Raw genomic sequence first — 25596 nt, forward strand, 5'->3', positions numbered from 1 at the left:
TGTGAAGGCAACATGAGCTCCTACAGGGGAGGGATTGTGTCTTAGTCTTTCTTTGTGTATCAACTCATCAACTGAGCATGAAGCATTGCATAAAATTGGTGGTAATAGGAATTCAGGTCTGGGATGGCCAGGTTACACTGGATTGTAAATGCAGAGGAATTTACTTAGCCCTGGCCATCAATTTAGACCCAAGATAAGTCCTGGTCATATCAAGAAAGAACTCCACCCCATTCTTTAGTTCTTTACTCATGGAATCATCTCTCCTTCATTTAAATAACTTCCAATCAAGTGACGATGCAACCAACTTTAGCAAAACCCTTTCCTGGTATTTTTTTCTTAGCAGGTATTTTTGATGTTTTCCTCTTCTTTTTTTTTTCTCTTTCTCCTCCTTGACCCACACTTTACTATGTCAACTGTCTCCTGGTTCCACTTAATAACTTAGTTTTGCAAATGTGAGCAATATCTGAAACCCAAAATAATTTGCAGGAGGATCCGTCCTCTTAATCCACCATGGTAAGAACATCAGGCTCATGCAAAGAGAGACTCATTTACTTTACACATATTCTCTAAGCATTTACTGTGTGGATGTCAGTATGCTGAGCAATGGGAGGACACGAGGGACATGTCAAAGCCTGGGGTTCTAGAAAGACCTGCAGTGATGAATAGAGAAGAAGGAAGTAAAACCACTGTGGTGATGTGTCATGCAGGTGACAAACAAAAGGGGCTGAAGACATGAGTAACCAGAAGTTAGTGAAGGATTTAAAGTGAGGTGAAAAGAATGCAAAAGATTTAGCTTTGAGAACAGAATGAAGGCAATCCCAGGTCTAGAAAATAGGTCAAATTCTGAGGTAACTATGAGTGTGGCACAGACAGGAAGTCAAGGACTGGTGTGGCTGGAGCAGAGCTGGCTGGTGCGAGCATGGCAGGAGTGAAGCTGGAGGGATGGTGACATCACAAACACACACACACACACACACACACACACACACACACACACACAGAGCCCGGTCCATAAAGATCATGCAGTGAGAGAACAGAGGGACCAGGCTATGCTGGCTGTGTCTCAGGGAGGTGGGTGGGTGGCTAGAAGTTATCCCCATGCCATGGCACTAGCTATGTGACCATGGGCAAGGTGGCTGCATTTCTTCCGTTTGCTCAATGAATGTCTACTTCCCAGATAAAGATTGGTCTGAACACACACAAGTCTCTTGGAATGCTGCTGGACACACTAAGCACTCAAGAAACATTAGCTGCTGCCCTACTATCACCTTTGTGAACTCCCCATTATTTGAAGTGTGATCTTTATGCTTGCAGTCAACCCATTTTTTGAAAGGGGTTCATATGAACCCAGCCCACAGTTCATATGCATAACCCCAGCCTCCCAGGTGACTGATGGACCAAACTTTCCAGTAATTATCGAGTAAATTTCCCTTCTCTATGAGTACGTCCACACCAGCAGCCCACTGTTTTCCAGGTTTCTGAGTTGCCATTACTGACATACTCAATAATGTTAAGAATGAGTGCCCTGGGTCTATGAGAGCAGCTTCATTCAACTCCCTTACATTGGAATTCCCTTCCTCAAAGACCCAGCTCTCAAGCTCCTGGTGGTGCCTATCTGCTTCGGTTGAAAGGAGCTAAAGACACATCACTCTTGGAGGCTACATTCATCCACTTAAGTGTTTCTCATTGAAAATGACTGTCCTTTGGAGAGATATGTATTCTTTAGGTAGTGCTGTGTACTTAATGCTTGTGTCATCTGCCATGGTTTAAATCTAAAAGGTGCCCACCCCCAGAGTCCCATGTGTTTGGAAAGTGACTGACTCAGGGGTGCTGAATGTGCTGTTGGGAGGTAGGACCCGCACAGAGGAGGTGGGTCACTGGGGTGTGACCTGGAAGAGTATATATTCTTGTCTCTGTCTCCCCCCTTTGCTCTCTGCTTCCTGGCTGTCATTCCTCCCCCCTGCCCTGCCACCATGATTTTTCACCTTGGAGTCAGCCAACCATGGACTGAACACACTGGCAACTGTGAGCCAAATAATCCTCTCCTCTTTTAAACTGCAGGTGTCAGGAATAGTGTCCCAGGAATGAGAAAGTGACTAACACACTTCCCAAAATTCATATGGTGATATCCTGTCCCCTACTCTGATGGTATTGGAGGTGGGGACTCCAGGAGAGGATCAGGTCACAAGGGTGGAACTCATGTGAATGGGATTAGTGCCTGTGTTTGTCAGCTTTCCATTGTTGTGACAAAATACCTGAGAAAATCAACCCAAAAGAGGAAAGATTTATTTTGGTTCACAGATTCAGAGGGTTTAGTCCAGAAAGGTGGCGGGGGGCTGGGGTCCCATTATCTTTCTAGAGCATATTGTCCCTGGTAACCTACTCCATCTAAACAGGCCCTGCCTCCTAATGTCTGTACTACCTCCCGAAAGCTCTGCCAGCTGAGGACCAAGCCTTTAGCACAAGCCTTTGGGGACATTTAAGCCCCAAACAACAACAGTGCCCTTATACAACAGACCCCAGAGAACCTTGGTGTCCTCCTTCTGCCATTTGAGGTGCAATCAGAAGTTGTTGTTTACACAGCAGGAGTCTGTCCTCATTGGTTTCATCCTCATCTCAGACTTCCAGTTGTCAGAACTGTGAGAAATAAATCCCTGTTGCTTCTATACTGCCTAGTCCATTACATTTTGTTCTAACAACCTGAACTGACTGAGTATTTTAGTGCCTTTGAGACTTATCCATGCATTCTGCATATCTTTGCTCTTATAGGGAAGACAAGGTCACTGTACTTTGGGCTCAAGAGTATAAGAGGTAATGTACTTGACAGAGATAGAAGGCAGAATGAAAACAGCTAGAAGAGAGCTGCCCAACAGAAATAAAATATGCAAACTACCACACATATAAAAAGCATTTCAGCTTTTACAGAGGCCACATTTAAAAAGACACAGGTGACACCAACTATAATAACAGACTCCATGTAATTAGGTAAATCTAAAATGTTATCTCAACATTCAATAAATACAAAAACTTAACAAGATATTTTAATTTTCTTGCACTAAGTCTTGGGCTTCACTGTGCTTTTTGCATTTGTGACATAGCGCCCTCCAGAACAAATGCACTTTCAGATGCTCAATAGCCACCTGGGACCAGCGGCTACTGTGTGGGACAGCACAGGGCTGTATCTCTTGGTGAACTTAGCGGTCACTGCACCCAGTTCATTTACCCTAGTGAAACTCAACTGTGTCAACTACAGTACCTGGCAGGGCAGAGTACATTGTAGAATCCACTTCTTCATCTGCAAGTGAGAGTAATTCTACATCAGTGCCCTTTTGTTCATGCATTTAACGAACACTGACTTGAGCCTCCATGTGTCGACCATGTTGGATGAGCTGGGGATGTCCCAGTGAATAAAGGAGGCCATCAACCTTTGCTGAGTTCACATTTTGGGAGACATGATACAAAAATAAATTATTAAATTGTACAGAACATGAAGGAGCAAGTAGAATAATAGGTTACAGCAGGAAATGGGTTGCATTAGCCCATTTTCCACTGCTGTAACAAAATACCTGAAGATGAGTACTTACAAAGAAAAGATGTTGCTGTAGCTTATCTTCCTGTAGGCCCAAGACTGGCATTAGTCCCTCGTCTGCCCTGGTGAGGACCTCACATTTCAGGGCATCACAGTAATGGGAGCAAAGCTGGGTGCAGCAATACTGTAGCATGTGGGAGGCTGAGCCAGGAGGGTCCTGAGTTCAGGGCTAGCCTGGGCTTACAGGGAGTTCAAGCCAGGAAGGGCTACATAGTGAGATCCCTCCCTCTCTCTTTCTTTCACACACACACACACACGCACACACACACACACACACACACAGTGGAAGTGCTTATGAGGGAGATGATACGGCCAGACAGGAAGCCAGAGAGGGACTCCGCTGTCAGCCTGTCTCTTGAACAACTCATTCTCTTCAGCACTGACTGGGGTTTCAGAGCCAGGCACCTGGGATTCTAAGCAGGTGGTCAGGGAAGGCTGACCATGGAGTGGACATCTGGGTTACGACCTCAAGGAGCATGCTGTGAAGGAAACTTGGGGCAAAGTGGTCCAGACAGAAAGAACAGGAAGTGCTAAGGGCCTGGGAGAGAAGCATGCCTGCCCTGGGTGGGGGATACAAAGGTCCAGGGTGTGAGTGTGGGCTGTCAGATAGGTAGGTCATGGGAAGGCAGGCCAGGCAGGGCCAGGCAGCTATTGCAAGCACTCTGGCTCCTCTCCAAGGCACTGGGTAGCCATGGAAGGGTTCTGAGCAAAGCAGTAACCTAGCATGGCTCCTAATCCCAAAGGATCCCTGAGCCTGCTGTGCTGTAAAATAAACTGCAAAGCAGTGAGTGATCCAGGGGGATCCCTTGTCCATGGGTCCAGAAGCGGTTCAGGGAAAACAGATAGCAATTGTCCATCTGGAGTTGCCAGCCCCCCTGTACCCCATTCTGAGGGGTGCTTCCTCCAACCTATCCTGCAGAAAGTCACGCTGACAAATGCTGTCTTCTTCTCTCATGCCAGAGCTCTGCTTCCTGGAAGCACAAAGACTGCCCAGGGGAAGAAAAGGAGGTCGGCTTGGCTTTGCTGAAGCTCCCTCATTATTGACGGCCTTGGCTCCTCTTGAATATCTCATCCACCCTTTCTCACACAAGAAGTACAGAATAAGATTCTTAGAACTTAGACGTTTTTTCCAATCCCCACATTTGGATTTGCAGATATGCCAATATTTGGATTTGTAGAGCTGTAATTTAAGCCAGTCTCTCCCCTGGAACTGCCTGGTAAAATGCATCTTTCATGAGGTTCCTGCAGGAGCCAGGCTACCAGCTCAGACTCCTGAGCGCAAATCAAACTTGGGCTCAACAGCAGCAGTCTGATGGCAGGGGGTCCTGAACCAGCAGGCCTCCTGCAGGGTCAAAGGGACAGGCCTGGGGGCTTCCCCCTGGGCACCTCCTCTGGGAATGGAAGAAAGGCTTCCTCATGGACAAGCTGGCTCTGGAATCAGTGAGTGGAGAGCTGAGTGGGATCCAGCCCCAGGCCCCTTCTCAGGGTTCCTCGCCACCAGCCCACCTGCCCTGCAGACTCCCTGGAGCCCAGCCTGCACAGAAGATACAGAGAAGAACAGCAGTCAGCAGCATCTGTCTCCATCCTGAATCCGAAGGGCAAGTCATAACTTGGCGGAAGTGTATCACTCTTTAGCAGGTCTGATCACCAAGGGCAGACAGGATACAGGCCCACACCTCTCACAGGTGAGGAAGGCTTGGCCCTCACCCATTGCGGAAAGTGTTACTGTGAAACAACTACAAAAAGAATTCAAAAAGAAAACAACCAAGAATGCATGCCAAAAGCAGGCTGTGACTTCTGTGACATCTCTTTAAAGGATGCCTCTCTGCAGGCTGTGCCCTCCTCCCAGGCTCCTCCCTTCCTCTCCGCTCCATCCCAGCCACATCCTCAGCTCAGCCTGCAGGGGGCGCAAGGCCCAGCACAGGGAAGGACCCTGCAGCATGGCCAGAGATGCAGCTGGCCCGGGCCTCGGAGCCTCCAGGGCTAAACCAGGCCTAGACGTCATCACGTCTGCCAGTTCCTGTCTACGTGGACACAGCCAGATGCTGGTGACCTTCACCGTTGTTGACACCGCAGGAAGAGGCACTGCAGCCAGAAGATTGGGACTTGATCCAGACTCCTCCTTAACCATGGGCAGGGCTTACATCCACCTCTCGGGCCTTTGGCCTTCACTTCTTAGCTGGGAAACGTAAACAACAGGATAAGTGTGGAGACTAATAAGATGCTGCCACTACAAAAGGTTATTCTTAGCTGGGAGGCTGAGGCGGGAAGACTGTGAGTTTAATCCCAGCCTGAGCCATTTAGTGATCCAGCAAGACTTTGTTTTAAAAAAAATATTACTGGAGATATAGTTCAAGGTGAAGGCTGTGGGTTCAGTATCCAGTATTGCAAAAGCCAAAAAGTCGTCCTTTACTCCTCATATTCAAATCATCATCTGACTCTTACAGGGGATATAAATAACACCTGGTATCTACAGAGCCTTTAGCATTTGCATGGTGCTTCCACACACAGGGTCTCACCTGGGGATTCCCAGTGAGGACAGGAGGACCCCGACCCCACCTTAGAGGCCGAGGCCCAGTGTGGACGAGAGACAGCTCCAGCTAGGCTCATGCCCTTGGCAGACACAATGGGTAGGGTTACCTGGCTCCACGTCTATACTGAACACTCACCTTGAAGGCTGCACCCAAATCCCAGCAGAGAATAACAGGTGCAGGTGGGGCTGGGTGTTTCCCAGGGTAAGGGAGCTGTGGAGGAACATGTTTCCAGCAACCTCCCTGGGGCATCTGCTGCCCTCCCAGGCCTGGAGCCAGCCTGGGGGACGGACTGCTTTGTTAGAGCACCCTTCTTCTGCTTGCTTCTCCCCTGAGGACTCTGGGGTGAGTCCCTCCAGGTCTGCACGACCCGTCCTTCAGGGTTGACACCCTGTCAAGTAGCAACATCAGTTCTCATTTCCTCCCCTCCTGCCTTCAGTGGCCTTCTATGCACCTTGTTTCTCTTCGTGCCTCCCCTCTGAGGTATGTGGGATGTAACACTGGGTCCCTGGGCAGAGAATTCGCACCCAGCATTCCCACACTGAGCAGCTGCGTCCTCACAGGCTGCTTCCTTTGCTCCCGAGCTCTATCCACCTTTCTTGCCTGGCCATCGGTGGCCCTACTTCCTTTCCTTCTCCTATAACCCATCTTCCCAAGGTGGCCAGAGGGACAGCCATAGATGCCATGGGCCTGCCGGCCTCTCTCTGCGTCCCCCAGCATTGTCCCTCTCTCACTGCCATTCTGTAGTCACAATCAGAATTGTCCCTAACACCCGACTCCTGCCCAGCTGTGCAGGTGGCCTGCCTGGGGAGGGCTCCAAGCTGGCCCTTCCGCCCTGCACACCTGCTTCTCCTCCAGGCCAGTCATTCAGCCCCAGTCTGTCCTCTTCTCTCCAGGGTCCTGCGCTCTCTCTGATATTCTCATTTATTCATTCTCTCATGGATCATGTCCTCCTCCCATCGACACGTAAATGCCATGAGAACAGGCACTTGGTCTGCTATATCCAGTGACTATTCCCGGAGCCTGGTAAAACCAGACACTCAAATATTTGTTAAACATTGTAGAACCTGCCCATCTCTATTTAAAACCACGTGGTTAAAAGTATGGGCCTGAAGACAGCAGACCATGTGATCTTCCCAACTACCAGCTGGGAGAAGCCACAGCCTCTCTATGTTTTATTTTCCTTTATATAAGAACTGGAAGCTTGCTCAATAGTAGCTATTAATTTTAATGTTGTGCTGCCGTCCCTGGACCCAGAGCCCTGACGGCAGGCACTCTAACCCTCACCTTTGCATCTGCAGGCCCTATGAGTCATCCGACCCCAGCCTGCTCTATCTTCTCCACTTCTGGGACATTGCCCAGTGTCCCAAGGCTGCCTGGTTCCTGTGTCTCCAACTGTGCTGAGCGCTAGGGGTCCTGGATATCTACCAAGCTTAGCACAGTGGAGCTGAACTTGCAGAATCAAATGCATGGTGGATAACACTAGCAAGTACCTAGATAGCTTCAACAAATATATTTTGAACCAAATTTTTGCCAGAAGATACATTTTAGATATATGAATTAGAAAATATCAAATGGTATAGAGTCCTGTGCTGAACTACACATGACCCAGTGATAAAATGTCAGCCGAACAGCAGGGAAATTCCAGGGGGATGAAGACTGCACCAGGCTGCACAAATGCATCCTCTTTACCCATTCACTCACTGCCTTCTAAAACAAGGAATTGATTCTAAACCTATGGGCAAGGTTTCCCTTCACCCAGCCCTCAAACTTTTATTGAGCAACTACTAAGGGCCAGGCATTCAGCTGGAAGGACAACACAGGTCGGCTCCCTCTGTGGTGTCCCTGGATAGATCTCTGAAAGTCAACAGGAGAGACGGCCATTCAGACAGGGTAGTTTCATGACCCACGACATTTTTACCTGAAGTCCCAGCAGCAGAATGTCATACCACCCATGTCCTTCTATGTTTCTCCCATCCCCAGCAAACCCAGCCTGAGGCAGGTAGGGGCAAAACAGCCAGCCCCTGCTGATGATAGCTGGTTTTCAGGCTGACAGATGGGATGACAGCCCACTGATTCCCTAAAACTTCTCCATAAAGCGAGTATCTAGCCAGGCATAGTGGTGACACCTGTGATCCCAGCGCTCCAAAGACTGAGGCATGAAGATTTCCGGTTTGAGGCCAACCCAGGCAATGCAGTGGCTTTGAGGCCAGTGTGAGCTACACAGTGAGATCCTGTCTCAGATAAAAGAGTATCCAACTACTGATCTGCACAGCAGTGCCTCGAGCATGTGTGGCCCAGAGGCCCAGGCCTGGTCACACCTGTCCTCACCCAGCCCGAAGACAGTTAAACGGAACCTGAAGGCTACACAGAGGTCTCATTTCCCTCTCACCTAGGCTGTGTCAGACTTGCCAAGGACTAACTTCCCTTCTAGCCTTGACAGTATCGACTCCTCTGGCTTAAAGGTACAAAAGTAGATTGATTTTTTCCTCTCAAACTCAAAAGCATCACAGTCATGTTAGTATATTCTTGTTTGCCCAGGTTTGTATACACACCGAATAAATAATAAGGGTTACCTGGAAGAAATTGAGTCAAAAGAACCAGCGATGGAGAACACAGCTCTCTGAAGTCCATTCTTCCCAAACTTACCAGCATAAGTGGAGCTGTCACTCGCCTGCCACTATCCCGACCCACTATTTGAAAAATATAAACAAAACAAAACAAAAAACCAATTTGATAACCTACGTGTTAGGGACAAGACATGAAACTAGCAGGGGTAAATGTGCTCTGTGGAGGCTGAGAAGCAAAACTCCTGTCACTGCCCTCTCTAAAGTCAGCAGGAAGGAAATTCATCCACCGGCCTCTGCTAATTTGCTTCTGATTTGAGGACAATCAGGCGGCTCCCATGCCCCCACCCCAGGAGAATCTGCCTTATCTGCCTTTTCTGCCCCCCTCCCCCTCCCCCTCCCCCTCCCCGTCCCTCTCCCTCTCCTCTCTCACTACCGGGGCCAGTCAGCGATTACGAAATTAATTTTGTACTGATTTTGAGGGACAACCAATAAAGAGAGCGCGGTCTTGGAGCCAGCCCGGGAATCCGTCCTGTTTTACACCGTTTCCTTTTTCTTAATGTTTTCCCACCCTGAAGTCTCACTCCACTCATTCCGGAAGCGTCCGGAGCTGAACTGTTCCTCAGGCTGTAGGACAGGAACTTCAGGCCAGGAGCAAGGTGCCAGGTAAGGAAAGCACGAAGCAGAAGTCTCTAGTCACTGTCGCCCTCTGCAGTGTTCTGAGCCGGAAGGAATGAAAGGGATAGCAGCTCAGCCCCGAACCCCTGCCCTCGCCGTGCTGCGGGCCCCTCTCTGGCCCAGGCATCGCTTCCCAACTTCTCGGCCTGGCCTGCAGCCATTCACCAGCGGGATTTAAATCGCGGAGGGGGCGTGGAAGGGGCGGGACCGAGCCCGGGTGGGCGGGGAGGGGCGGGGCTATTATTCACCAGCAGGGTTTAAATCCCGGAGGAGGCGGGCGGAGGGGGGGAAAGGGGCGGGGCCTGGCAGCTCGGCCGAGCCGCCGCAGAGCTCGCGGGCAGCTCCTGTGTCTTTAACCACCACGGCCTGCGCTCCCGCCCGGGAGCCGGATCTACAATCCGCTCCTCCCGCCCCGGAGCAAAGGCGCTTGTTGCTCGCCGGCCAAAGCGGGAGCTACTGCCGGGAAGCGAGGCTGCCGCCTGCTCCGTGCGCCCCACCTGCCCGAGAGCGGTTCGCAGGGGGTTCCGCGGCGCGGCGGGGCAGGCGGCGTGGGTGGCCGGGGACCGCACCCCCGCCTGCAGTCTCGGCGCCCGCAGCCGGGAGACATGCGTCGCTGCCCCCTGCCCGGCCCCGCCGCCCGCGCCGGGACTGGGGGCCCCGCGAAGCCCGCGCCCGCAGACTCGCCCTAGAAGCCCGGGAGCGGCGGGGCCTCCGCGGAGGCGCCGGTAGCCGAGCGGGGTGCGGGGAGGGGCGCGCAGGTGAGTCCGGGGTGGGGCCCCCCTGCCAGCCGCGCCCCTCGGTGGCCCCGGGATGGCGCCTTGGGGACGTCTGGGGCCTGGGCGGGAGGGCTCCGCAGGGACGATAGCAAAGTTTCTTTCCCCCCCACGCGGCCCGCGGGCAGGTAGGGCGCGGGCGGGCGGAAGGGCGGGAACCTCCCGCTGATGCAATGGGCCAGTGCCCGGCCGAGAGGGGCGGGGCGGGACGGGGCGGGGCGGCCCGAGTGAGTCCAGGCCTCCTGCGCTGCAACTCACAGGCCGCCACCGCGTCCTCCCTAAAACGGCCCAGGGTTCGGCCCGCCGATCCCTCCTGATCCCTCCTTCGCGGGAAGGGGCCGTGCGTGCCTGCGTGGCTGCCTCGCCTTCTCTTCCAACAGGTGGCCTCCGCCCCCGTTCGGGGAGGGGCTGCGCCGATGACCCCGGTGGTGGTTTCGCTTTCCCGTCTCGCCGCCGCGTGAGCCTGGGTCCGCAGCGTGATGGGCAACCAGGTGGAGAAGCTGACCCATCTAAGTTACAGGGAAGTTCCCACGGCCGACCCCACGGGCGTGGACCGGGACGACGGGCCCCGCATCGGGGTCTCCTACATCTTCTCCCAGGACGACGAGGACGGGGAGCCGCAGCCCCCGCCCCCCGGGCCCGAGGGCCGTGGGGCGCCCGACGGTGGGAACGGGCCGCAGCCCCCCGCCCCGCAGCCCTACGACCCGCGGCTGCACGAGGTGGAGTGCTCGGTGTTCTACCGGGACGAGTGCATCTACGAGAAGAGCTTCGCGCCCGGCTCGGCGGCGCTCAGCACCTACACCCCCGAGAACCTGCTCAACAGGTGCAGCCCCGGCGACCTGGTGGAGTTCGTGTCGCAGGCGCAGTACCCGCACTGGGCGGTGTACGTGGGCAACTTCCAGGTGGTGCACCTGCACCGGCTGGAGGTGAGCAACAGCTTCCTGACCGACGCGAGCCAGGGCCGCCGCGGCCGCGTGGTCAACGACCTGTACCGCTACCGGCCACTGAGCCCCGGCGCCGTGGTGCGCAACGCGCTGGCGCACGTGGGCGCCAAGGAGCGAGAGCTCAGCTGGCGCAACTCCGAGAGCTTCGCCGCCTGGTGCCGCTACGGCAAGCGCGAGTTCAAGATCGGCGGAGAGCTGCGCATAGGCAAGCAGCCCTACCGCCTGCAGATTCAGCTCTCAGCGCGGCGCAGCCACACGCTGGAGTTCCAGAGCCTGGAGGACCTGATCATGGAGAAGCGGCGCAATGACCAGATCGGGCGCGCCGCGGTGCTGCAGGAGCTCGCGCTGCACCTGCACCCCGCCGAGCCGGAGGAGGGCGACCGCCACGCCTCGCGGACTACGCCGCCTCCTGGGCGCCCTCCGGGCCTGGCTTCCGAGGAGGATGGAGAGGTGGCGGCGCCCTGAAGGCTTTGGGCTGAGCGCAGCTGCTGTCCTCTTCCTCTTCTCCCTCCTGCCTCCTCGGCCACCTGGGCCTTTTGGAAAACGGAGAGTTGGTGAAATGCGCGGTCGGCTGTGGCTAGGGGAGGAGGAGGGGACTGGGAACAGGTAGGAGCACCTGGGCTGGACCCCGGCTTTCCTTATGCCCCTGGCTGCCTTTCTCCCAAGGCAGACTGGACTTGCTAGACACTTAATCCCTGCGGGGTCTGGATCCCAAAGTGACCCTTATGCAAACAAGGCTGGGAAAAATTCGCAGTGTCAGTGTCTGCCGCTGCCTCCTCTAGCTTTGCCTTGCGCTTGAGCTCAGGATTCCTTGTAGGAGGCCAGAGGGGGGGCCCCCTTGGGCCGGCAGTGAGAGCTGTTTGTCTTCTCCCCTGCTGAGCTGGGCCAGCGCTCAGGAAGGCTGATGTGATTAATTAATGGGATTCCTGGGGCGCAGGGCTGGTGAAACCATGACCAGGGCTAGGAGCAGCAGACCAAAACGGAGCAGCTTCCTATTTAGTGTAACAAATAGTTGCACAAACTCTGGCTACAAACAAAGACTTGGCTCCCTCCCTAGAAATTCCTCTTGAGGAGGCTCATGGTGGAGTCTTCCCCTTCCCAGGTTACAAGTAAATCGCTGTCCAGGGCCAGCCCGCCTGGGAAGGATTCACTTAAGGTCCTGTGCCACCGCCTTTGTTTTTTCTGCCTGCCTTGTAGGCGCTCATGGCTGTGTCATTTGTTATCGAAGGAGGGGATCGCCTTTGTGTCTCCGGTCTAATGAAACCTGCTTGGCAGGGCATCGCAGGGGAGGGTGCAAATGGGCTGGCCAGTGCCACCCTGCGCAGTACCCTCTAAGGAGACAGCCATATAGTCCGGCTCTGTCCAGAGTTAATGTCCACCTCTCCCGTCGTCCTGAATCGGGAAGGTAGCCCTTTTTATAAACAAGGTGCTGGGTGGTGGTGATTCCCTTGAAGTTTTAATTCTTTGTTCCTCTTTCTGGCCCATCTCCCTGACCCTCACTTCCTTTGGTGGTAAAATCCAGGGCTTGAGACATACTTCAGTGGAAACGTGCTTATTTTGCCAGGCACCTTTGGAATTTAATTCAAGGTGTAAAGTCTCGGTATGGCAGGCAGTCTCCTCATTGCTTGGAGATCACTCCTTCAGCAGCCTCTTAAGGAGTGACGGAGTCCCCCTGCCACCTGGTGTGGTCAGCACAGACTCAGGTGCTTTGGGATGGGGCTTTAAATGCCTCCGTGGGTGTGCCCTTTACCAGTGCTATCTCAAAAATTGAGTATACTTTGAGGGGGTTTTGCCCCTCTTGGGAGTTACTGTGTACTACACTGTGGAGTTCATTTTGTGACCTAACTTTTACAGTTGAAATAGAATTGGACTTGAGCAGTCTGCAGCCATGGTCGTCTTGGTTGCAGGTTTTCTAAAGCAAGGCAACACAACTTGAAAGATTTTTTTGTGTACTTACTGTTTTTAGACATGGGAATTGAGGCCATAATTTTTGGAAGTCTAGATCTCCGTAGCACCTCATGAAGCATGATGGAACCCCTTCCTTGGTAGGGCCTTAGCTTTTTCCCTGATTTTCATAGTGATTGCCACACAGGTGCTGTCCCTTTGGTTGTCAGGATGAACCACATTCTAGCCTTGGAAGAAAACTGATCTCCTGTTGGAAAGTAGACCTAGTTTCTCTATTTCAGTCTCCCGGCTGTGTGTGTATGTTCCCCTGCCCATGAAAAGCAGAACAAGGTAAGCCTGAGTAAGACCCTTAGGAGGCCCTACCCCAGCAGGTTTGTGTGAGTGAAAGTTGAAAGTGATGCGTACGAGGGAGGAGAATGGCACTGGGGCTGGACAGCTTTGTCCAGTTCCTGCATCCCCATATTTTTCCTCTGGCCCTCGAAGTCTGATCTCTTTGAGTGACTTTATGTTACAACGGATGAGGTGCGTTTGGAGTTCTGGACTCCAAGGAAACCTGTAAGATCCAACTCAAGTAGCATTTTATCTTTAGAGAAGAGGTTTTTGATAACAGGGCTTAAAAATGAACTAGATCTGTTCCTGATGCTGATTTCTGGTGTGCAGTGGCAGTGTTTCCACAAGGTACCAAGAGATGCAAACTGAGTAATACTCGGGAATGGGATGCGTTCTTAGGTGTCTGATGCGTAAAGAACTACCTGGAAAGAGCTCCAGGAAAGGGAATCAAAACAATTCTTGGGTCTTTCCTTAAGATGGCAGTATTGTGGAGAAGTGATTTTTTTTTTAATACCTTGGCAATGGCTACATCTAGCACTTTAGGGAAAAAAATGAGTATATTTAATAATTTTTGTTTCTCCTTAGGAGTAAGAATAGAACAGTTTTGTACTGTGAATTACAGATGCTCTTTGAAGGAAAGAAATATCGATTCTGAAGTTCTTCAGAAGCTCTGGCAGTGATGAGCAGGATATCGACTGGAATATATGCGAAAGGAAATCAGACAAATTCTATTTTCTTACTGAGCAAATATTTTATTGAGCCTGCTTGTGTGTTTCAGAGGAGTCCACAACTTCAGCGACACATTTTTTGTACTGAAAAAACTCATACTTTTTGTAGCTTTTATTCCTCATTTAATTTAAAATGACTTTAACACTAAATGCCTCTCAGAATACTTTATTCCAGACTTTAAGAAAAGTTTTAGTTTTTCGAAAAATGATACTTCAGTGGTTAACCTCCTGTGTTTGGTGCTTTTGACCCTAATAGCACCATTGGACAACACCACAACCACATGGAAACATATTTTTTGGAAGCAGAACTTTAATTTTTTATGACATATGCTATGGAAAGCTAAGAAAATTTAAGGACTACTTGTTTTGTATTTTTTTTCTTAAAAAAATGGGATCCACTGTGTTGAAGACTCTTGATAATTATGTGCTTGTCTAACCATTTTTTTATATAAATTAGAATACAGTCTAGCGTGATCATGGTCATAAAATAAATTTTTTTGGAAAGTTAGATTTCATTTGTGAGTTTTTAAAAATCAGAATAACTATAAACTTGACTGGTTTATTCATTATATTTTTTTCTTGGCTATAATGCTTGTGACCCATGGAAAATTACATTAACTTACAGGATAGACGTCAGTGCATTTTATTTCCCAATGAGTTGTATAAATTTTATTTTTCTTGAAGGTTGTATGTTAAATCAAAGTTAATGTTCTTCCACTACTTCTTGAGAAGGAAGTTCCAATTTGAAATTGTATCATTTCCTTCAAAATGAAGGGCAGTGCTTAGTTAAATAAAAGATTGATGATATCTTTTAAGCCATTTCCTCTTTACTTTGTCTTACTGAAATAAAACCTGCCAAGTTCTTTTGAGAAATGTTATGCGGGTTTCCGGTAAACCATCTATTAGAGTTCATTGAATGTACATATTTTTCTACTTGTCTATCTTTTTCTAACATTTTTCATCCTAGTTCAAGCAATTTAGCTTAGTATAATTTCTCTGAGAATATCAGTAGGTATCACCTTTGGATTTCTCAGTAAACATTTTGATGAATTTATTTAATGGACAAAATCCTTGCATATATTGTGTGAAAATTAATCACTCCTTCTAAGCTATCAGTGTTTGTGAAAACTGCCTTAACATAAATTTCTAGGATACATGGAATTGTGGGATCGATGCAAAAATTGATGGAAACCACGCTCCTGTTACGGAGTCTACATGGGGAGTGCTGGTCTTCATAACCCCTGTATTAGGTGGTTTTGGGGTCCCAACAAAGGGAATGGCGCATGCCACAGAATGCATGGAATATGGGCGAACCATGTCCATGTGGCGCTGCTGGATAGCGAGGGTGCAGGTGCCAGCAGTTGGCAAAGGGACAGATGTGGCATCTGAGTGGCAAATGGGAGGCCACCAGCACTCGCTAGGCCAGCGTCTGAAGTCACTGCTGTCACAGTCCCATGGGGTTCAAGTGCCTGGGCTTGGTCAGTGGGCTTCTGTGAGACCTAGACACATAGGGTCATTGCTGGGGCTTGTAGGGAGCTCTAAGAGCCATCAGGCCATTTATTCCCGGGGTGGGAGTCTATGTGCTCACGGCTCCCCTTGCACAGGGGAGAGGGCAGGAAGCTAATGAATGTGCATTTATTCCTGGCTGGTTTTGGTGGAGGCTGCTGTTCTTATTTTTCCTAAGTGGGCTGAGCTTTGCTTAATGTAGGTAAATGACATGTTGGGAATCATTTAAAAGGGCCAAAACGAATAGGCCAGAATATTATTTCCTTGTACTGAATTTACTGTGGAAACTGCTTATTAAATACAGCAATTTCATCTGCAATGTAAATGCAAAACTTTGAAGTTTTGATAAGGTGCTGATTCTTCTGAGGGCCAGAGACCCTGCACTCCGGCTCAGTGTTGGCTGCAGGCAACAACCAGAGACCCTCAAGGTTTGAGGATAGCACAGGGCAGCGATGGGAGCCCTTTCACCCCTGTAAACTGTGGGCACATTCAGCAGGCTTGAGGCTGGTGCAAGGACACAAACTGAGCTGAGTCACGTCAGGTATTTGGAACATTAATCCTTGTCACAGAGGTCAGCAGAGAGGCAGTCTGGGGTTGGACACAGTGGCAGGCAGGTGCCCTTGCAGCAGGTTCTGTCTAAGGCTGTGGTGACTTGTGCAAACGGGTGGCTCTGCCAGTGTTTTACCCCACCTGCTCCCAGGCAGGCACGGGGAAGGGCCCTTCCTTCCTTCCAACTCCTAGCTTTGTTTTTCTTAGGGTTCATACAGCTGACCTCAGTTTGATTCTGTTAACTATCCCATTTCACACTAGGAACTACAACATAGAGGTTAAAAAGAAAATTTTTTAGCTTGTTTCTAAGGAAAAATCAATTTCACTCATAGGGACAGATGATAATATAAGATGGCTTTGTAAAGTGCTGATGGTTTATAGGGAAGGGCACGACTAAATGGATGTGTTTTAAATAGAGTTTGAAAACTGTCGGTAGATGGCCATGGGGAGAGCGTGTAATCCTTTTGGAGAAATCAGGCAGACTCAAAGCCAAGGTAACAAATGACTGGAGAAAATGATGTGAGAAACATGGCTAATATTCACCAGGCACTTAGCCGGGAGGCTCTTGGGTTCTCGGTACCCAATTCACAGAAGAGCCCGATCCATAGTTCGATCCTCAAGTAGTTTCCATTCTGAAAGGCAGGACAGATGACTGCCTACTAAGCGGAAGTTCACAAGTAGGTGTTTAATGACATTTGCAGTCCCTGCAATGGAGGAGGTGTGGAAGTGTGCGGATGGTCTCTTTCCTTCTCTCTCCCTCGGAGAGAACCTTGAAAGAGGAGGAGGAGAGAGCCAGCTGCTGTGGAGTAGGTGCCAATCTGATGCCATTAATCAGGAGGAGCCTGAGGGGGAAGTCATGGCCCTCAAGTGCTAAATGCCTTTGCTTATCTCTGGTGAACCTTCTGGTTCACTCAGGCTCCCTTCCACATCACTGCGTTGTCCAATTCGTTTGTGTGTCTCTGATGCTTAACACGGAACCGGGCAAAGAGACCTTGCTGTAAGTAGAACTGAATGAATTTTGTCTTCAGCCTTTGCAGACTGGAAAGCCCTCAGAGTATCTCAAGGGGAGGTGACTGTGGTTGCAGAGAGTGAGCAGAGCCAGGGGCTTTTAGGATGCATCTCCCAGACAGCTGATGGGTGACTGTGCACTCCTTGCCTGGGACCGGAGTTTGTCTTGCTAATGCCATTGAGGCCTTAAATTGCCAGCTATGTTAGGAAGTAGGGAGTGGATTCAGGCCTTTTCCGGATGCAGGTGAGTGGCACTGGCCAGGCTGTTTGGAAAGAGCGGTAAATGGGAGCAGGACGTCTCCAGTGCCTTGTGGAGCCTGGCCGTAAATGGTTCCAAAGATGAGCTCTGTGCTGCTTCCTTTGGGAAACTACAGAGTAGGTAACTCCAGGTCCGGCTATCTTGCTATTCAGTGCATATTTTTACTCTGTAACTTAGAGGATCTCAGTAATAGTGTGCTAAACTAAAGGCACGGAGTGTGACCTGGACCCAGATGTGGCGGCTAAGGCTTTGTAGGCAAAGGACCTGGGTGTCCACATGCAGCCTCTGGGTACTATTAGGCGGGGACCTTGAGTAGAGACTTGGATACTTCATTTCCTCTTGTGTACAGGGGGCTTTTGGCATTGGTCAGTTCCCTTAACCCTTTGAATTTCAGTTTTATTTGTAAAACAGTGCTATATATAGCATTTAATATTAATGTAATATTAGCAATAGTAACAGATTGACATAAACATCAATATGTAATACTACACTTGAGACTATATCTGCCTTAAATTTTGGCTGTGAGGACAAGGTGAAATGCTTTTGAGGCCTGGATCAATAACTAAAGATTCGCTAGGAATTCAACCTGCCGAAAATTAAAACCAGACCCCTATCTTTCACCATGCACTAAGCTAAAAGTGAAGTGGATTAAAGATCTAAATATTAAAACAGAAACAGTAAACTTGCTGGAACATAAGTTAGGTAGAACTCTTAAAAGACATTGGCATAGGAAAAGACTTTATGAACAAATCCTCAGTAGCACGTGAACTAGCACAAAGAATCAACAACTGGGATCTCATCTTATTAAAAAGCTTCTGCACTGCAAGAGAAACCACCAGCAGAGCTGAGACATCCTACAATGGGGGAAAAAATTTTAGCAGCTGTACCTTAGACAAAGGTCTACTATCTAGAATATATAAAGAACTGAAAAAATCAGACCCCCCAAATTCAAAGACCCAATTCAAAAATGGGCATCTGAAATGAACAGACAGTTCTCAGACAAAGAAGTAAAAGCAGAAAATAAACATATGAAAAAAATGTTCAACATCACTGATCATTCGAGAGATGCAGATGAAAAGAATGCTGAGATTCCATCTCCAGAAAGAATGGCTGCTATCAAGAAATCAACAAATAACAAATGCTGGCGGGGCTGTGGGGAGAAAGCAAGCCTTCTCCATTGTTGGTGGGAGTGCAGACTGGTGCGACCACTGTGGAAATCAATATGGAGATACCTCAAACAACTAGGATTGGAAGTCCCATTTGACCCAACTATTCCTCTACTGAGTATCTTCCCAAAAGAATTAAAAGAATTAGACCACAGCAATATATGCACACCCATGTTTATAGCAGCACAGTTTGTAATAGCTAAAACTTGGAAACAGCCCGATTGCCCATCAACTAGAGACTGGATAAAGAAAATGTGGAGTTTTTTTTTTTTTTATAAAATGGAGTACTACTCAGCCATAAAGAATGAGAAACTAGAGACATTTATAGCTAAGTGGATGCACACATTGAAGCCATACTCTTAAGTGAAATAAATAGGACACATGCAAATACTGAACAGTTTCTCTGGTGTGAAAAAGTGTAAATAAGGATCAAAATCTATAATTGATATTGTGAAATAGGAAGAAAAGGTCTAAAGGAGTTGGGGAAGTGGGAGGGGTAGGGGAAAGGAAAGAAAGGAAAAGAAAAAATATGAGAAAAGGAAAAACATGGAAACAAAGTCTTTGTAAATAGGGAAGGGAAGGGTGAAGGGAGGGCAGGGGAAGGGGAAAAAATAACCAAGATACATCATGTACAGGTACAAGATCCCAATGATGATGTATCTGTATTGTATACCTAAAATGTACCAATGAACTTAATGGAAAAAAAAAGATTAAGAAAATCTAGGATGTCACCTGTGTTCAAAAGGCTTATGCAAATGAAGTTCCTGTGGGGAATCGAGAGATCTATCTTCTCTTAGTCTTTAATCTTGGGGAATTTCTTAGGTAAATGCAAGAAATTGGTGCAATGCAGAAATGATAACTAGCTAATTCTTCAGTTGTTGAACTGGTACCATAGTCTTGAGCCTTGATCTTTAATAGATGAACCACTTACTTTGTTTTACACATTTTATTATGTTTACTCATTAACTCAATACCCATTTATTGAGAATTCCTAAGACACTAGGTGCTGGCCCAGGAAGGAGAAGGAGATGCCACAGTAGTAACAACCAGGAGGATGTCACCTCGCCCACCTGTTTTAATCATGACTAGAGACTTATGGGCAGATCCTAATACTATATTTATTTTATAGTTGAGCAGGTTTAGGGAAATTGATTTCATCCAGTGTCACATAAATGAGTCTCTGCCCTGAAACAGTAACACTGCTCTCTAAAGCCCCAGGCTGCTGTCCCTGCCCTGAAAGATGGTCTGACCACTTACAATCCTCCTCCTCACTCTAGGAGCAACACAGGGCTCTCTCCCGCTCCAGCCAGCATTTGGCTTGCAATATTGTCTGAGTAGCATTTATATTTTCACTATTACTAAAGCAAGCCTGGAGACAAGATTCTGGGAGGCAAGGGACAGGAATAAATGGAAAAGCAACTCTGTCCAGGGAGGGATTCACATGATTATCAGGAGCAACGTAGCTGGCCTGGTCGGGGTGGGGGTCATTAACTACCATGTCCTTCCTAGGCTGAGCACCAGGATCATGTCTCCACTGCCCCTCTGCTCTCTGCTCCTTTGAGGCTTCTTTTCTACCTATAGGCAGAGGCCAGCTCACCCAGGCCTGCTTAACGTCATGGCTCCAGCTGTTGTCCTGCACCTCGTGGGTACGCCAGCACCTTCCTTAAGCACCTTATCGGAAATCGAGGCACCACCTCTTCCACAGAGCTGTCCTTTGCCTAACTTGAGGTGATAAAAGTCAAGTGCACAATAGGGCACCTAGGTGTGACCTGGTGTTGGCTGCACCACAGTGGCTTTGTCCTGAATATGATCAGAGACCTTGAGCACCCTGGGCTCTGCAGCTGTCCTGCTCCTGTCTGTGACTAGAATCCAGGTGTAACTTCATCCTGCAGGACATAGATGTTGCTTGTTAGTCTATACCGGTTTTAAAGAATATTGGTTGCTTCATTCTCTAAACTTCATTCTTGTAAAAAAATTTAAATATTAACTATAATATTATGTGTAATTAATTTATGTAATTAATTTTTACAAAATTATAAAATGATATGTAAGTTAATTATAAAATTAACAGTTTGAATAACTGAATTTCAGGGAATACTTTTCTTATAAAAAGTAGGCATTACAACACAAAACCTTTTTCTTGTTTTTGAACTGGCAAACTGTTATTCTATTGAATATTAGAAACCGAACCTGCAATGCTGATGGGAAAAAAGATGATGAGAGGACTAATTCATGAGGGTCTTCATCTGGGAAAAAAGCATTTCAAGGCTTTGTTTGTTGTGTGATGTTGGGGTATTCCACACCAATCTTTTTCCATAACAAAGTGTGTCTCCCTCTGGTATCTGAGCCCACTCTGGGCCCCAGGGGATAACCCTTCTGTCCCTGGAGATACATGCTCTACTCTTCTAAGGAGCACCCTTATTCTGGGTCATGTTTCAGAAAGAATCAAGTTTGTTTATTAAATATTAAATGGCGATGGTTCTTTGTACTAACGTGTGTTTTAGTACTTTAAAAAATAAACTTTATTTTAGAAACAATTATAGGTCGGGCATGGTGGCACACTCCTGTAATTCCAGCATTGGGGAGGCAGAGGCTGGAGGAGCACTGTGAGTTCAAGGTCACCCTGGGCTACATAGTTCAAGGTCAGCATGAACTATATAGAAAGAACCTATCTCAAAAGACCAAAAAAGTACAAGAGGAACAAAGCAGAAAACAGTTTTAGGTTCACAGAGTTCCTGCACCCTCCCCAAGGTGAGGCCTCAGTGTGCAGCTGTGTTAGTTAGCAAGGAAACTCGGGTCTCCTGGTGCTGTAGGAGGCCGCTCTGCTACTTTGACCATGTATCCACCACTGCAGTCTCCTACGGAGTAGTTTACACCATTTCTTTCCAGCTGAGAGTGAGACCATTTCCAGCTGCGTTATCAAGGTACCTGTGAGACACCCGGAAGTAGGCTCTTCTGCTTCCTTCAGCAGCCCGGTTGTGCAAAAGGTTTATTCAGTCAGCTTATGAGGTAAACAGCTAGCTAGTGGAAGGGCTGAGGCAGAGTGGGGTGGCCAGCGAGTAGGACTTGGGACAAAGAATGAACGTCCTCAGGCAGCAGGGAATGCAGCCCATCGCCACTAAAGGGGGGTGCAGCCACTCCCTACTAAGTTCCTGAATTTTAAGGAAATTACAGTACAAATTAACAAGCTTTTCTTAGATCCCAGTTTCCTGTCAGCTTGTCCAAGACCTAGGTTAAAAGCCTGAGTCCCTGTTGGTCGTTTTACATCCACAGAGCCACCTGTGCTAGGTGACTACTGAATAGCCAAGCAGTGGCTGTGCTCTGTTTATCTGTAATTAGCTCTGGAGAGGGGAGTCTTCAGCCTCCCCATCGAGACCCCACTGGAAACCCAGGAGCTTTCCCCCTTCTTATTTCCTGTGGAACTCTCCCAACTTCCTCCTTTAGTTTTCGACTTTGTTCCTTTGAAGAACTGTGAGCTGGTTCACACCACACCGTATGACAGTGACATTCCTGGCTAGCAGAGTGTCACCCAGTCTCCAGGTGCTGAGGCCAATAGACACTGTGCTTCCACAGGGACCAGGAAGGACTGCCATGTGGTCCTGGTGGCTGCCACATCCCCCTGGGAAAGACTAACGGGCGAGCAACAGAGGGGACCTGTGATAAAGTGCGATGGCAGGACAGGCAGGCTCCAGGCCAGTGATCGGGGCAGCTAAGCCCCGAGGGCATGGCAAGGGCTCAGGGTGAGGCTTCCTTGGGGTGGGTGGCAGGCGGTGAGGGCAGGCTCGAATTAGATGGAAAGAGAGGTTCCACCACAGGATACCGCAATCCTGCTCCCACTGATACACAGGAAAATGTAACTCCCAGCCTGCTAGATGTCAGGTATGCCAGTTTGTGTCTCCGGAAATCAAGGAATGATTTCCAAAGCACAGTGGAGGTTAAGAGTAGGAAAGGTTTATTGGGGAACAAGAATGGGGAATAGGAATAGCTCCTGAGAGACAGGAGGGGTCCCAGAAGTGGTGCCCAGCCAGGCCCTTTGTCGGGGTAACTTATACAGCAGAGTCACAAAGTTACAACCTGGGTCAAACTGCCATCAGCCTACAGGGTAACAATATAGCCACTAAGCTAATGTTAGTCCCATAGGGAAGCAGGTCATTTTGGGGGGAAGGGATGGGTCCGGATGCTCTGGTTGCCCACCTGGGTGACTGATGCCCATCTGGACTTCCTGGACCAGGTGGTGGTAATCACAGTGTAATTCCCAGTTACTGCTTATCCTCAGGGAGGCCTGCAGGCCTGGTCATTGCATCTTTATCCTGAGGCCTGGCCTTCTTCAGATCACCTCCAGCCACAATTCTCATGTCTTTATTCTTTCTTCTGACTTCCTTGAGAGCCCTGTCCCTCCCTGGCTGTGTATTAATTTCTGTCTAACATAGCTGCCTATAATATCATCTCACCAACACCACCCTCTCCTCCCTGTACTGGGGATTAAACACAGGGCTTAGCATTTTGCTGAAGCCCTAGATCTTTTTGTTTTTAAATTTTTTGAGACAGGGCCTCACTATGCCCCTAAGTTGCTCAGGCTGGGTTTGAGCTTGCAACCCTCCTCCTTCAGCCTCCCAGAGTGTCAGCCCTTTATTTTAACACCAAAGCACACGTCTGTCTCTATGTGGCTGGTAGAGTGGATGGAGGTGAAATGTGAGAACAAACACAATAAATTAGTTAAGAACCTCTTTTTTATAGTGTTGGTACAGACCTCGTTCGGCCAGGTAGGTTAAATAATGACAAACTCTACAGTGATCTTCATTTTACTACCATAAACGTGTTCTCTTATTTTATCCCCATGTTCCAGTTGGCCTTAGGAATACATTCCCGTAGTTCTAGTGTGCGGTGAGGACTAAAGACTTCTCTGAGTGTTTTGATGAACCTGCGAGGTACTGGAGGTGTGGGCTGAGGCTGTCCTCCAGCACCTCCCCTTGCTGTGGCACCAGGTAGATGAATGTTCATTTGCAGTTGGAAATAATGCATCACCTACCACGCATGGTTATGGAGTTAGTGGCAATGCACATAAATCATTCAGAACTACTTCCTGCACAAAATTATGTGCTTCGGGACTGGCTGCTGTCATTATCCATTTTCTCTTCTCTAATTTCCCCAGTGTTCATGACCCTAGACCTAAATCTCATGGGTGAATTTCTGGTTGGAGCAGATTTGGCCAAAAGAACTTAACTGGAGTTAAAATGGTCAGAGATGGTACAGCATGAGGTGGTAGTGGCTCAACCATCTGGCCTTGGGTATAATTCCTAATTTGTAGAAACACATATCATACCTGCTGCATGCACTAACAAACCCCAAGTCTCAGTGCTTCTGGGCCCTTGGCTTCCGTGCATCTGACAAGCTCAGCGAGGAGCTCTAGGTGCCCATGTCACCATCAGTGTGGAATCAGGGTCTCAGCTCCCTGGCTACGCCTCTCTCTGCTTCTCCTGGCTGTGCATACTTTTTGGCTGATGCGATTTTGTTACTCTTGTTTACATGTCAAGAATAATATGGACTTCATGTAGAAGAAGTTTAAGTGCTGAAGTGTAAAAAGAAAAAAAAAGGTAAAGGTCCTTCTCAGCCGTCCTCGCTCACCCGGTCAGTTTTTTTGGTTAACCCATCCCAGACATTTTCCTCTGTAAACGTTCAGATATGCCTCTCTGCAGGTATTTTCCCAAGTTTTGTGTTTGCTTTTGCTGAAAATACATCATTCTACCTGTTTTTCTCCGCCCCCGTTTTTTAATATTTATTAATAAATGGGGGATTTTTAAACTAATACAAAAAGTATCTAGAATGTTCTTTTGGAACAGCTGTCATAGTGTATTATGGTAAAAAAAAAAAAAAAAGCTTTTGTTTCTTATTTACCCATTCTCTCATTGGTGCCCTGTAAACCATTTCCAGTTTTTCTAATTATAAATCATAAAACAGACATCTCTCCATACCTGTTCTTGGCATATACGTGGGTACTTCTGAAGGATATAATAATTGATGTGAGATTTCTGGACAAAATGTTATGCACAATTTGAATTTTGATAAGAACAGCCATATGGCCCTCTATAAAAGATAGTGCAAATTTACAGTGATACTGACAACATTCCCAGGTGTCTGAATATATTTGCCTACTCATGGGTTAAAAAATAGTGCATTGTTGTTCATGTTTTTTGCATTTCATGTTCTACCACCTGAGCTGCTCTCATGTGTTGGCAAGAATTGAAATCAGTGGCCCGCCAGTTTTATTCTGTTACAAACACCCAAATTCTCCAAAGCATTTGATTATTGGTTCAGTGAATTCTAGAGTCCAATCTGTGAACTTGGACAAACAACAGAAAGATAACAGAGGAAGATATGTATTCAAAACTATCCTTCTTCTAAAACATGTAAGCCAGACTGTCCAAAAGCTGCTTTACACAATCGGTGAGTTCCAGAAGACCTCAAGGTGAAACCTAAGCTCTTTCCTGTGACCCGTTGGCCCCTACAACCCAGCCTCTGTGTATAAGGACCTGGCTTCTTGCCACTAAGGCATTTTTTTGTCTTAAAGCAGTATTTTTCGGACTTTCTGATCACTGACCAAATAAAGATACACTATGTATCACGATGCAGTGCCCACATACGTGTGTATCTGAAACTAACATCTCTTCAAACAATTCCGACCCGTACTACAATGCACTCTAAGATCATCTGTTCTTATTTATTCCATTTGTTTCATTTGGAGGAAGAGGAACACTTTGTTGGTTCCCACCAGGTTGATCTTACAACATACTCTGCAAGAAGCAGGTCTTGTGATACAGAGTCCTGAATCATGCTAGGTTCCCTCGCTCTGGATGCCAGAGCCCTTGGCTCTCTTTGGAGCCTTTCATGACAGAGCATAAATATTGCAATACTGTTTGTTTATTTTATGACCATTTTCCAAGATTATAATTACCTGTTCACATGAATTTTTTATCCTTTCATTGTATGTCTCCCCCACTAGATTCAGGCAAGGATCTTGCTCGCTTTCAGCACCACTGTATACCCAAGATGTAAGAGGTTGCTG

General features: G+C 48.2%; 1 protein-coding gene and 1 long non-coding RNA gene across 3 annotated transcripts; one reads left to right on the forward strand and one right to left on the reverse strand.

Moving 5' to 3' along the window:
- Nucleotides 1-259: 259 nt before the first annotated feature.
- Nucleotides 260-9061, reverse strand: LOC110347456 (uncharacterized). Its single transcript, XR_002392100.2, has 2 exons — nucleotides 8697-9061; nucleotides 260-5768 (listed from the first exon to the last, which is right to left on the reverse strand). It is a non-coding gene; the product is annotated as an uncharacterized LOC110347456 (long non-coding RNA).
- A 594-nt stretch (nucleotides 9062-9655) lies between these two features.
- On the forward strand, nucleotides 9656-14860 carry Lratd2 (LRAT domain containing 2). Of its 2 annotated transcripts, XM_087187902.1 has the most exons (3): nucleotides 9656-10123; nucleotides 10519-11688; nucleotides 13903-14860. In XM_087187902.1, exon 2 carries the CDS (start codon nucleotides 10618-10620, stop codon nucleotides 11545-11547), a length of 930 nt encoding a protein of 309 aa, XP_087044028.1. In that variant the 5' UTR covers nucleotides 9656-10123; nucleotides 10519-10617; the 3' UTR covers nucleotides 11548-11688; nucleotides 13903-14860. The 2 variants fall into 2 exon arrangements, with proteins under 2 accessions (XP_087044028.1, XP_087044025.1); XM_087187899.1 differs by lacking the exon at nucleotides 9656-10123 and having other exon boundaries at nucleotides 10140-11688.
- The last annotated feature ends 10736 nt before the right edge of the window (nucleotides 14861-25596 follow it).

Source organism: Heterocephalus glaber, unplaced genomic scaffold, assembly GCF_053883595.1.
Source record: "Heterocephalus glaber isolate CG9 unplaced genomic scaffold, H.glaber_assembly_v1.0 deba00000281, whole genome shotgun sequence".
Taxonomy (NCBI): domain Eukaryota; kingdom Metazoa; phylum Chordata; class Mammalia; order Rodentia; family Bathyergidae; genus Heterocephalus; species Heterocephalus glaber.

Coding starts and splice junctions, on each gene's coding strand:
- Lratd2 (XM_087187902.1), top strand. CDS start 10,618: ATGGGCAACCAGGTGGAGAAGCTGACCCATCTAAGTTACAGGGAAGTT.